Source organism: Diuraphis noxia, unplaced genomic scaffold, assembly GCF_037042655.1.
Source record: "Diuraphis noxia isolate RWA-SAM2 unplaced genomic scaffold, SU_Dnox_SAM2 contig0001, whole genome shotgun sequence".
NCBI lineage: Eukaryota > Metazoa > Arthropoda > Insecta > Hemiptera > Aphididae > Diuraphis > Diuraphis noxia.
Window position 1 is genome coordinate 11,201,224 of NW_028301711.1, and position 14,219 is coordinate 11,215,442.

The 14,219-nt window shown below is 26.0% G+C and overlaps 1 protein-coding gene across 1 annotated transcript; it reads left to right on the plus strand.

The window, feature by feature from the left end:
* The first annotated feature begins 301 nt into the window (after positions 1-301).
* LOC107168348 (putative peptidoglycan muropeptide transporter SLC46) lies at positions 302-6,590 on the plus strand. Its single transcript, XM_015517728.2, has 10 exons — positions 302-759; positions 834-1,005; positions 2,370-2,612; positions 2,692-2,866; positions 3,159-3,330; positions 3,477-3,615; positions 3,750-3,845; positions 3,914-4,141; positions 4,213-4,369; positions 5,067-6,590. The coding sequence occupies exons 1-10, from the start codon at positions 751-753 to the stop codon at positions 5,125-5,127; spliced, it is 1,452 nt and encodes a 483-aa protein (XP_015373214.2). The 5' UTR covers positions 302-750; the 3' UTR covers positions 5,128-6,590.
* The last annotated feature ends 7,629 nt before the right edge of the window (positions 6,591-14,219 follow it).

A 14,219-nucleotide genomic window follows, 5' to 3' on the forward strand; every position in this document is an offset into this window, starting at 1 on the left:
ATTAGTTATTACTGATAAATAAACTTATTTCGAGAAAAATCAAAGGATAATCGCTAATACAGTCATAATAATAATAATACAATCTTGAATCTACACGGGTTGGTCGTCCATCTTAGGGGCCCCATTATAATACCACAGACTGCCCAGCGCCTCAAAAAGGTTAAAGACGCCCATGATTAATATCGTGGAATAATCTGTTGTTCCATGGAAATATCATCGTAATAATAATATTATTATTATCGTGGTGGAGGTCACAAACCGATAACAGCGAAAGGCAATTATTACGTGTGCGTGTGTGAGTCATATAATTCGATAGTAAATACTACGTAGTAGGTACCAAAGAACAAAGTAGTACCTACCGTAGTAGTAGAAGTGTAGTAATTTAAATTATTATTATTATTATTTTTATTTTTTCTCGACTGGATGGTCTGATCGTCAGCAAGTGGTACGTCTTCTATCGGGCAAGACGCGATTTTATGACGTCGCGTAGGTCATCCGTTGAACAATGCGCACGACGTCCGTCTGTAAATGTCACTGATGTTACGTAATGCCTTCCTTTGTTCGGTTAACATTGTCGTACAACAGGTAACACTATCATACTATTAAATAGTCAATATATATTGTCGTTGTTTTCGTATCGTCCGAATATCGAGAAGTCCGCACCGCTGCTGAACGAGGTAAACAACAATAATATTATCATCACCAAAATTAGGCTACTCATCTGTTCCGGCAGTCGACTGATCCGCTGGCATGGAAACCGTGAGTACACTCCACGAGTTAGGGTTTTGTAGACAGTTTTTGGGGTTGTTAACGTGCTCGTGCGATTGTTACAGGACAGCGAGAGCGCGGCCGTGGTGGCCCTGGCGACCAGCATACAGGAGCCTGAGCCGAAACCGGAGACTGACAGTGGAGCGGTGCAGGTCTCCGAGCCCAATGACAAGACCAAATTCAGGCTGACTTTGGAGCCCATCATGATGCTGTTACTTCTGGGATTGAATGTCAGCAGTGAGTAGTGCTTTGTCATTCGACCCTACCTATATTGTTATAAACAAAAGTTGTGTTTATGGTCAGAATTAAGAGAATTTTGTAGCACATAATATTATGTTGTTTTTACCTTGCACCTAATATATCGCAATGTACTTCCAGCAGTTCTAAATTTATGTTGTTAGCTTAAGTGTCAGAGTGAAATGACTTGCTAACAAATTTAAATGTAAATAGTAAATACATTACCTATCAGTGTTCTCTCGTTTAATTTTTAAGTGAAGTGAAGAGAACATAAACAATGTTTTTAAATTTTAACATTGAAAATTGTTCAATACACTAATAATTGGTATTTAAGCATACAGCACATAATTTAAATTGCTGGACATACATTTTTATGAATTATGGGTTAGTACGACGGAGAAAACACAATATGTGATTATGAGTTACTGTAGATAATATTATAGTGAGAGGATTTTAGCACAATTTTAGTTTTTCTCTCAAGCTTAAACAGTAAATAGACAAAATGTATTCTTCATGCAAAATCATTTTTTTTTTAAATTTTAATCTAGTCAAATCGCCAATTGCAAAAATTATAATGAATATTTCTGAAAGATATTGATTTGTCTGAAAATTATCTCGGTGCAATTTAAAATTTATTATTTTATTTTTAAAATCAAATAATAGGTAATTAAATAGAAAACAGATATGTCCCACTCTCAAAATTATTATCCTCTATAATAATTGTAATGTGTAATATACTGATATTTAACTAAGATTACTGAAAAATCATTAAAAAATGTTTACATGAATGTTTGCTTATAGGTATATCTTGTGAGTCTGTGAGAGAAAACAAATATTGTATTGATATCCTCTTAATAAATTGAACATTTATATCGAGTTTTTATTCATCAGCTGTCGATTCTACTAGAAATCCTTTGTCTAACTATAAATCATTTCACATTGTAATGAATAATTAAAATTGAATTGTTATTTCTTAGTACAGCTTAGTGTTTATATAATTTATGCAATAATCCAAAGCTAGGCAAGTTGATGACTTTTAAACTCAGTAAGTCAATATGGATTAGGTAATAAGAAATAGTCAAAAATTGTAAATGAATTTAATTTTTTTGATCAACTGAGTTAAGTTTCAAGTTGAATACACAATTTTTTTTAACTTGTTATTAAGTTAACAAAATTATTTCATTTTCTACTAATTAAAAAGTATTGGAAGGTATAATATTTATACAGCATTTTAATATATTGCTTTATTGAAGGAAAGGATTAACTTTTAAACTTGTTAATGCCCAGCCTCGCAATAACTTAGCAATTTATAATTAATAATTTTATTCATAGAAATATGTTAAATGTATTTATTATGATTTTAGTGATGGTGCAGACTAACCTAATTGAAGAACGTGTATGCCTCCATAGTGATCTCGGGAAAAATAAGTCTGTGAATTGTTACAATATGACTGCAGCAGAACAAGAAATAGTTCAACCAGCTGTGGCAGATTTGCAGATGATTAAAAACCTAATTGAAACATTGGTTCCTTGTGTAACAGCGTTGTTTTTAGGTCCATGGAGTGATGTAAACGGTCGTTTACCTTTGTTTTTAGCAGCTATCTCAGGTGAGAAATAATTGTAGAAATATTAACCTATATATATATATAATATATTAATATAAATTGTGGTCATTTAAAATTGAAGGTATGGTAGTATCTAACTGTATGTACTGTGTGTTTTCTACAATACCCAGTCTGCCTCCAGTAATGTTTTTGCTGTGCAGTGTACCTGTTGCTGTAAGCGGTGGAGGTGGTGCATTGTTTATAGCTTCATTTTGTTATATTGTTGACATTACTGATTTCAAAACCAGAGCTTTCAGGTAATAAATTTAAAATATTAAATTAAAAAGTTTAAATAATTCAAAATGTGATATATCATTTTATGTTATATTAATATTATAGATTATAATACACAATAGTGCATAACATGATTCAATTGTGATATTTCCATAAAACAATTATATAACTTACTACCAATACATACCACCAAATCACTATTAAATTATAAGATTTTTAAAATTGTTTATCCAATGTGTTAACAATTTAAAACCATATTATTTATATGCAAATACAAACTAGTTTATTGCAATTTAATTTTTTTTTTTTCTATAGATTAGGTGTATTGCAAACATTTATATCTTTTGGCTCAATTATTGGATCATTACTAAGTCCTTTGTTGTACAGTAAATCACCTACTTATGCTTTTGCCTTAAGTTCAATGTTCACAATAGCTGGACTACTATACACATCATTTTTTCTCAAAGAAACTGTTGTCATAAAAAAAGTATATATCAATAATTTTCAATATTTTCGAAATTAGAAGTAAAAATTAAGCTTAAGTTAAAGAATTAATTGTTTTATAGATTTTGTGCTTGGTAATAAATTTGTGGTTTTGTAATTATTGCATTTTTAATTTGTTCTCGTCTGCAGGGTACAAATACAAAACTTTTCAATTTTAATCTAGTAAAAAGTATGTGGGAAACCGTTGTGAAGAAACGGTTTGGATTTCTGAGATGCATAATAATTCTGTCTGCTGTGGTATTAACTTTTAATTTAGCTATTGTATTAGGCAAGTACTTAATTTATTTGTTTATTTACAATATTTGCAATAAAATATTCCTAATAACATTGTTTAATTTAAATACTATTTAAAACCATATAGTTTAGTATATATACTTATATTAATAATGCATTTTATTTTAGGTGAAGATTCCTTGATGTATTTGTACCTACAAAAACAATTTTCATGGACTTTAGAAAATTATACTTTATTTAACGCTTATGCAACATTATTGAGTGGTTTGTAATTTATTTCAATATTTTTGTGAAATGTTAGACATAAACTAAGCATTTATATATTATTTTAGCTAGTATTCCTGCAATTGGGTTGTACTTCTTGAGTACTAAACTTGAAATACCAGACATGTATCTTGCTACTGCTGCGACAGGACTGCGAATTATAGAAAAAGTTGGTTTAGCATACTCACAATATACTTGGCAATTTTATGTTGTGAAGATTTTTGGTTGTGTGGTATTGACTAGTGAACCACTAGTTCGGTCTCAATTATCCAAGAGTTTTCCCCCTGAAGATTTAGGTAAATTACAACAAATTAAAATAATTAGTAATCCTTAAATTTGTGTTAATTATTATAATTATAATTTGCAGGAAAAATATACGCTTTCATAAGTGTGATTGAAGGGTTTGGAACATTACTCGGTTCTCCAATATATACCACAGCCTATAATATGACAATCCATAACTTTGCCAATTTTATATTTCTTTTATCATCAATATTTGGCACATTTGTTTTAGGTTTATACATGTAAGTTATTTTCAATTCATATACCTATATTAAAATAAGTAATTTTTATTATTATTTGCATAAAATAATTTTTTATACTTTTGCTCAGATACAATAATAGCTAACAAAGTTCCATTATATTTTTACCGGTTTCTAAATTTTGTTCAAATATATCCTAGCAGTCAAGTCGAACATAAGTTACAAAAAATATTATCCAATTGTAGGTAAAAATAAAACTGTGAATAGTTTTCATATTTAGAAAAATTTTGTTAGATTACTTAGCGAAAGAAAATATTTGATTTATCATTAAATATTCTTAAATAGCAATGATGACTTTTATTAGAGGTCACTGTTCAATTGCTATTTATCTTACAACTGTCTACTACTAATGAGGTTGAAGTTATTGAATCTCTAAAGTTTCTATCAAAGAAGGATTAAATTACACTTACCATACTTCTAGCCTAATTTTTGCTCTTATTAATATTAACTATTTTTTAACCAATTATCTTCTGTTAAACTTAACATAAACATTGTTGAGATTACCAGACCAAGTACTTATTAATTTAAACTTTTATTTTTATTTACATTAGGTCTCTATTATTTATATATTTATTATTATTATTTTTTTTTTTTTTTACTACATTCTACATATTACACAATTAATCAATAATTAGTATATACAGCTAACATTCTATTAATGAAATTATTAATTTTTCAGAATAATATTATTTTTACTCTCAAGAAGTACCAAGACAGAAGATTTATTAATTATAAACTAATTATTGATCACAGCATATTCATATATTTTTATAAATTTAAGGGTACCTATTTTATATTGTATATTCAATAAAAATTTATTATATTGAAATTAGTTTATTCAATTATATAATAGTTGAATATAGACTTTAAATTTAAAAACATGTTAACAAATTGTATTTATTATTTTTTTAATGATTTTAATAACTATCAAAGCTCATGCATGACAATAAAAACTTATTATTTAATATATTATAAGAAATTCTCAATTTATGACACTCATGATAGATCTTATATAGTATAATTTTATACTTTTATGTTATAAGGGTTTTACCTAACAAATTTATTAAATGTTAACTATGATTTTTTATGAACATAAATTTATATATTATTATTACTATTTTTATACGTATTATGAACAATGATATTTTATTATATTTTTTATTTCATTTCTAATTAATTCAAAAATTTTACAATAAAGCGGCTTAGTAAATCTTTCATTTATGAATTATATTATATATTTATCAACATTGTACTTATTTTTGAGCTGTATTGTTATGCATTGTACACAAATATTTCTTATTGCACTTACATTATCAACAAATTGATAGGACAGGCTGGTATCTTATCATTTAATTTGGTTGTATCATGTAATTTATCTAAATAAAATGCAACAATTTAAAAAAAATATTTTATTTTATATAATATAATATTATTATAATAATGTTGTACGGAAGATTATAACCAGTCAACTGCTATATATTATACACGGTATAACTGAAAAACCTTTCAAATGAAATAACTTGTTATAATTATTATTAAAAATGTTTCTATACAATTTATTTACTCGTGCACTTTGCATATAATATCAAATTTTTATTTTTGTTTACTAAATAGAATTTTTTTAATCTAGTTTGAATATTTTTTGCAAAATTCAAAATAGCCATTTATAAATCTAGAAGAATTTTGTTTTTAAAAATCATTCGTTTAAATTATTATTGTTTATTTTTTATATTTTTAATGTACACATTTTCTGTAGTAACTCACTAATTTAAAAAGTAATAATTTTGAAAAATTCACTTACATAATAAACTATTCAGTTACTATTAAAAAAATTCTCATAAAATATTTCAAAGAAAGTTATAATTTATTATAATATATACCTATCTATTATAAATTTTTTGTAATTTAAAAGTATTTCAACTGACATTGAACACATATAAAATATGATTAAAATATACTAACCTGTTGTCTTTCATATTTTTGTATAAGTGTTATAAGTTAAATATAGACTGTAGTAAATAATTTACTTTTTATTTATTTTGAACATTATGTTGTGACTGTTTACAGAACCTAGGTATAAATGTATTTTTCTCATTAACATTTGATTGTATAAAAAAAAAACCCCCCGATTGTTTAAAGTGTGTAACAAGAAGACTTCATAAATGTAGTAAATTTTTCTAATCAATATATTTTATTTTTTTTATGTTATGTATATTATTATTACTTTATATTTGTATTTTTTTTAATTTTAAAAATATCAATTTTAAATTAGATTTAAACTTCTTTTCACAAAATTTAAAATGTCCGATTTATAAATATTTATAAATCTGATTTTTAGAAGAATTTTGACTGGTAAAAATCATTAAATTAAATTATATAGTTTATTTTTTATAATTTCTTTTAAATAGACATAATTTCATAGTTACTCACTAATATAATATTTATATTTTAACAAGTCCTTAATATTTAAAAATTCTCTTAAAATATTTCAAATATCGTTTATACTTTTGGAATTTGAAATGTTTTAACAACTGAATTAACATTATTAAACAAAAATATTAAAATATAATAAAAAATAAAAATGTTATACTAAAAGTGTAGAGCATCAATAAATTTTAGATGAAATAAAAAATATTGATTAGAACAAAAGTTATTTTATTTGTAGATCTTTCTGTTACACACTATATCATATATCTTGTATTGAAATAAACAATTTTGGTAATTATTATGCACCATAACAACTTTGTTATTTAAACATATAATTTCTGAATATATGAAGGTAAACATTTTGTATAATATTTAATGTACCGTTCGAGAGTGCTATATTCTTAATTTTTGTTTGTACATTTTTATATTTTAAAGTACTTACAATATATATTTTTTAATTTTTTATAGTACTGACTAAAGAAAATAATAACTATATAAAGTTACCTTAATTTTAAATTTTAAAAAATTATAAAAGAAATAATGCATTTTGTTTTAATACTAATAACATTTTAACATTTATACAGAATTATATTTAATAAAATACATTAAATAAACTTAGTAAAATTAATCATAATTAATAGGGCATGGATGTTGTAGTAATAAAACACTAATAAAATTGATTACAGTATAACACTTAAAAATAGTATTTTATTAAAAAAGTTTTAAATTCATTGTAATTAATTATAAATTTTTTTTTTTTACTTTACAGTTTACAATATACTCTAAACAAATATCTAATTGAGAAATGTATACTTATATAACTAATTATTTTCATCTGTCTTATTCTTAAATAATAAAATTTAAGTTCTATTAACAAAAAAATAAAAATAAATAAATAATAAAATTTTTTATTTTTTATTTTAACAATGTAAATTAATAAATGAATACCTTAAATAGAATTGGATAAATTGAACCATAAGTATTTACTTATATTTTCATTAAAAATTCCGTAAATATAATTGAAAAATAGTTAATATTATTTTATTAATGAGTATATTCAACAAAATTGTACTCCGAAATTTTCAGATTTAATTTGTATTTACAAAACTTATCATTTTATTCCAATGGTAAAAGAGAATTTTCATATGCAACAACATCTTAGACTTAAATTAATAATATATATATTATTCTATTAAATTCAATTTTATAATAGATTTTTTTTCAACAGCATTATTGGACTAAGCAAAATATCAATTAGTTTTACTTTATTTGACTGGTTAAATTTTCATTTTTTTTTTTACTTTATTGAATTTTTATTTAACCAACATTTTAATAAGCCATTTGTAATTCAAAGAAAAAGTATCTATCAAAAATTAAATGTATGGATTGTCCAATTGTTTATTAATTTCATGATATAAGTGTATGAGTATACTTAATCAAAACACCGAGTTAATTTAAATATTGATCTAAATTTGTAATAGTAAAATTAAATCTATCCTCTGACCCACCAAATGCATATTTTTGGTTTACCGGACACAAATTTTATTTTGAAAACCAAGTCGATGGATGAATTTGATTTTAAGTACCCGAGCGAGTGATCAGGCCAGTTGAATATGAAAATTCTATAAATGTCGACTAATCATAACATTAAAATTAAATTTGACCTTCACCGAATTCTGACTACACCATCGTTTTCAAATAAAAAAAAAAAAACGATGTCTCGTAAAACAGAAAAGTTCCTCATCAAATTCGCGGCATATGCTGATCTTTTTAATTGCATTTTGTATATTATTTATAATATACCAATACTATATTGTTCGTTTTCGAATTACAACAAATACTATGAAATATTATGAAAGTGATTAAAGTGGTGAATAAAGTGCTCATGAAAAATTAATTTGATTTCTCAGCAGATAAACTTTATTTTTCTTAAAACAAACAACATTTTAATTTAAGCCCAAAGCCCATACCGTTATAAACCCGGCGAATGGCATTTATCACATAGAATTCTCAATTCTCTATGGTTGCAAATGTGTTTGGACTAAGTACTGTTAAATTATATCAAGGAATGAAGAACGCTAATTGCTAATACAACTGGACAGTATCAATATTCAATAGATTTCCAAGAAGAAAAATTCTATACTTACCTCCAGCTCGTTGCTCAGTATGTTGCGCATCGATGCGTACCGGTTTGCATCATAACGATAGGTAACGGTACACGTCTTACCTACTACGAAAGTTGACAATTCAATTCGGTTTTTTCTGTGAATGCTAGCAAGTGTGTTTGCCGGCGAATTTTTCAATTATTTTTCCTAACCAACCACACGCCAGACAGTAATTAGTTCATACGAAAAAAACAATGTTTGGCCGAACTAATATTTCAAAAATAATAATTAATAACAGAGGAGAACGACAAAAAAATTTGCGGGCAAATATTTTAATTTTTTTTTTACTTCGTAATGTCTTGAACGTAACTTTTTTTCGGAACACTTAAGGTGGTCACACTGTTGGACGGTAGCATCGAAGGTAACGGAAAACGCAATCGGACATTTACCTCCACCGCGACGACACGTCGAGACAAAAGAATTTTCCCTCCAACGCTGCGATGTGGTATTATGGCGGTTCACAGTTCTAGGTCTCAAACGTCGTCCTCGAGCTTAAATGGTCATGAAAAATCAAAGTGACTTTCCAAAAGATATACTAGATTTATTCTTCTTGAATAAAAAGGTAGAAGATCATTTTTAGTCTTGTATTAAATTTTGAAGTTGTTGATATGGATGGGAAACTTTTTATTTTTAAATTTCCGACACAAAATAATTTACAAATTATCGTTTATTTTTTGTGTCGTGACGTATTTTGATATCTTTAATAAGAAAAAAAGGAATAATATTTTTAAAAATCTGATATTTTTATGTTTTTAAAATTTCAATAACTATGATATATTGATCTTATCGAAAAAATAAAAACACTGTGACGCGGTTAAAATTCTTCTTTTTTCATGGTGAAAATTTGGTTTCTATGTTATAACCAGGGCTCGGAACTTAAAGCAATTTTTATGAATTGACTTAAAATAATAAAATGTAGCATAATGCTATGGAAGTGTAGGTATGTCATGTTATAATATTATTATGTATAAGTTCAAGAAATTCATTTGAATTATCTAAAACTTGAATTAAAAACGTTCGAGCTATGGAGGTTCCACTGTCCTTTTTGATTATAATAAATACATTTTTTATTTTAAAGTTAGATATTATATGCATTTTATTGTTAATTGTTTATTATACACCTAATTATATATATTATATATATTAGGTTTGTGCTTTAATTTGTATTAAAATTTACAAGCTACATGTATTTTTGTGCTGTAGTAGTAATTTTTTTCTGAATTTCCAAATATATAATATTATATAACATATTATTTCAATCATTTTTTTTTTTTTTTTGTACAGCTTATAGGTGTGACAAAATATATTATAATTACATATTTATTATTGTTCTACCTACTGTATACATATAACGAGATGCATATTGTATTTGTATTAAATAGCATATGAAGTATATAATGTTAATTTGTTTTATAAGACTGCTTTTTGAAGCATAAAGTGTCAAGTTATTTTATTCATTTAACATCATGTTTTCTTTTTATTATAATTACTTGTTTTTTATTGTGCTACCTACTATATATAATATAATGTATATTGTATTAGTATTTAGTAGTATATGAAGTATATAATGTTATTTTGTTATGTAAGACAGTTTTTTGAAGCAAAAAGTTTCAAGTTATTTTTATTATTTTATCATCATGTTTTTTTAAAATATATTATAATTACATATTTTTTATTGTTCTACCTACTGTATACATATAACAAGATGTATACTGTATTAGTATTATATAACAAATGAAGTATATAATGTTATTTTGTTTTATAAGACTGCTTATTGAAGCATAAAGTGTCAAGTTATTTTTTATTAATATAATATTTTGTTTTTTTTTTAAAATATATTATATAACATGTTTTGTATTGTGTTACCTACTATAATATATAATCAGAAGTATTATCAAAAGTCTAAAATTGTTATTTATCCTAGTTGTAAAAACATTACAGATAATAGGTGGTGGTGGGAGGGGGGGGGGTATGACCCAATGCCACCAAACCACGGCTATTTCAACGACTAAAAGATATCTACAGAATGTCCATTAGATATCAAAATAAATATATTAGTATGGATAACCATAAGATATTTAGCATGGATATCTAATATAAAAAAAACGGCCATTTGGATATCTCTCAAATATCTATGAGTCGTCAATAACCATCCATTATATCTAATGGATAAATATTAGATGTGTATGTGTTGTGTGGGATAATACGTTTAATCATGAAGTTTGAAAGTGCATTTTTTCGCTTGTTTCAGTGATTTTCCAAAAAAAATGCTTATTTCCAGTTTTTCTGATTAGTTTTGCTTATTTGACCAGTATTTTTACGTTTTTATATTGTTTTCAACTATAATAAATATCGTTTACATTTCATTTTTCAGAAAATCCATAAAATCCTTTAAGTCTCGAAAGTGAAGTTTAATTCATTTTATAATATAAATATGTAAAGATTTATTTTCATTAATTTATATTTTTTAGTTAAAATTTTTTTAGTTTTTAGTTTTTTGATAAATATTTTTGCAAAAATTTAAGTTTTTAAATGCTTATTTGAGTGCTTATAACGATGTTTTTAAGAGCTTTTTTAAGCACTCATTTTATTGATTTTAAGTGCTATAAGTCTCAAGCCCTGGTTACAACTGTAGACTTCTCGGTCTTTCCCGCGTGAAACAGTTTTTGCTGTGTTACTCACTTGTAAGACGGAGACAACAAATACGGATATGCCTTCCCATTAAAATGTTTAAAATAATATTTTATCATTATTCAAAAATAATACTTCAAAATGCAAAATAAACCAGCTATAACGAAGTTGTTGCGTATAACAAAAAAAATAGTTTAAAAATTAATTTATGACTATACCATTTACAAGAGTTTCAAATGTAAATCTTCTTGTCAATTACTAACATAGTTATTTGTTAAAAAAGAAGTTCAATGTTTTTTTACATTGGTAAATAATTCTAAAAATTTTTTTTGTAAGGTTCAATAAATGTTGATCGTTGGACAACCCCCGAGAAATCACCCAAAATACGACACTGTCTCTGACTTTTATAATATGTTTAAACCTTTTAACTATATATATATTTTTTTTTTATTAAATTACTCAGTTTTAGTCTTTTTATGATACTTACCTGTCTATAGAATAATTATTTTTATTATTTAATTAATTAAAAATAATAAATGATACACCACACGCAGCTTTTCTTATCGGGCACTTATTACTTTATTAGTAAGTATACCTACTAAGTAGGTACACGATATACTATTTTACTCGCCACGTTCACCATAGTTTTGTACTATACCTGCAATAATTTTAAACTATTGTTCGTCTGATGATTTTGATTCGGGTTCTTTGTCGTTTTATTCATGGCCGCTATCATTGTAGAACGAGAATTAAAAATTTATGTAGGTAATTTATTATAATAATATATTAAGGGTCAAGTGATACATTGCTAACTAGTAGGCGCCTCCAACGAATAAGATAATAACTACGTTAAAACTATCTAATTGGTAGTCAAAATATTTCTGTTTTTTTTTCTTCATAATATTATTTATAGGTAGGAATTGTTTTTATAGTAAATTTTTGACGACCTTTAAGGGCGCATATTTATGCAATTTTAAGCGCCATAAAATGCTATTCCTAAATTAATCGTTAGTAAAATAACAACCACCCACTAGCCCACAATAATGGTAGTCAATGTTTGTTTACTATTTGAATAAAAGTATTATATACATTTTGTTCTGTGTTGAATGTTTTTTTTTTAAACACCAACTTTTGTTTTTGAAGTGCTTACTAGAAAGGTATTTTAAGAGTATTTCAGCGCAATATTTGTTTTCTCAGACCCACATGCAACAAGGACAAAACTCTTTCACTCAAAACTGTTTCTTGTGGTGTTTGTAGAGTAAGCAATCATTCAGTAAAATCAAATATCACAAACATTTTGTGGAGAATAATATTTTTGAGGGTATGACATATATCGGTTTTATATTTCATTATAATGTGACTTTGAGTTCTAGTTTCAAAGTAAAATACAATTTTTTTAATTGTCAATTACCCATCATGTCCAAATTGTTTTGACACGTTAGGTCACCCTATTTTTTAGATTTGTCTGTCATGCCATACCATCAAAAATATATATGATTCTATCTATGATTTTGTACCTAATATTTTATTTTACTCTAAGATAACTAAATAAACATTGAGAGAAAAACAAACGATTCTGTGTAAATGGATTTTGTCCTTGTCGCATGTGCACCGGAACTGGAGAGAGAATCAGTGATGCTCTGCTGATGATATCTATTTTCGTCGTTCTTTTATAATTCTTCATTAATTGTTTCTGTAGGTAATTTTCGTTCAATAAAAACACCTATACAGGGTGATTCTTTTATCAAACAACACTCATTATTTCAAAAACTATTGAATTTTTTCAAATTTTTTTTTTTTCAAAATTTTGGAACCATCTTGTTCTAGAACTATATATTTTTTAAATATTTTCACCCTTATATTTATCAGGTTAACCATTATCAACTTTTGATTTTCAAATGACAACCTATACTTAAAATTTGATAAACTAAAAAGTCTATTTTTTCAATGAATTTTCACGTTTAAATTTTCATTTTTCGTCAATCCGTTTACAAGATATAGCCTCCCAAAGTTGGATGGTTTTGGGTGGTGTTTGTGTGTTATAGGTGTATGTTAGGTGGTATTTACACACAAACACCATATAAGTGTTGTTTGATAAAAGAATCAACCTGTATAGTCCGTCGTGCAGGTCATGCTTCATCATTAAAATATTATATTATATAGGAATTCATCGATTCCGGACGATTAGGTTGTAGCCTATTCATCATCGTAGCTCAATATCATTAAACAAAGTTTTAGTAGACAGCTATAGGTATGTAGGTATATTATGATAATACGGGTATACCTAAATATAGATACAAGATGGGTGGGTTACTGCGTGAGTGTAGAACGATTTTCATCAGACACTTTTGTTGTTGTTTTCGTTTAATTATTCGCCGAACAACCACAGAGAAAACTCTGCAGTGAACGGAGACTGTATAGCGGGTCGACGATATAACAATACCTACACCGTCTGTTGTACCTCCATCTGTACAACGTTTACCTCCATAGGGTTTCCATACGTTTCCGGACGATTAGGTTTTAGCCTATTCATCATCGTAGCTCAATATCATTGAATAAAGTTTTAGTAGACAACTATATGTATATTATGACAATACGGGTAATTATTC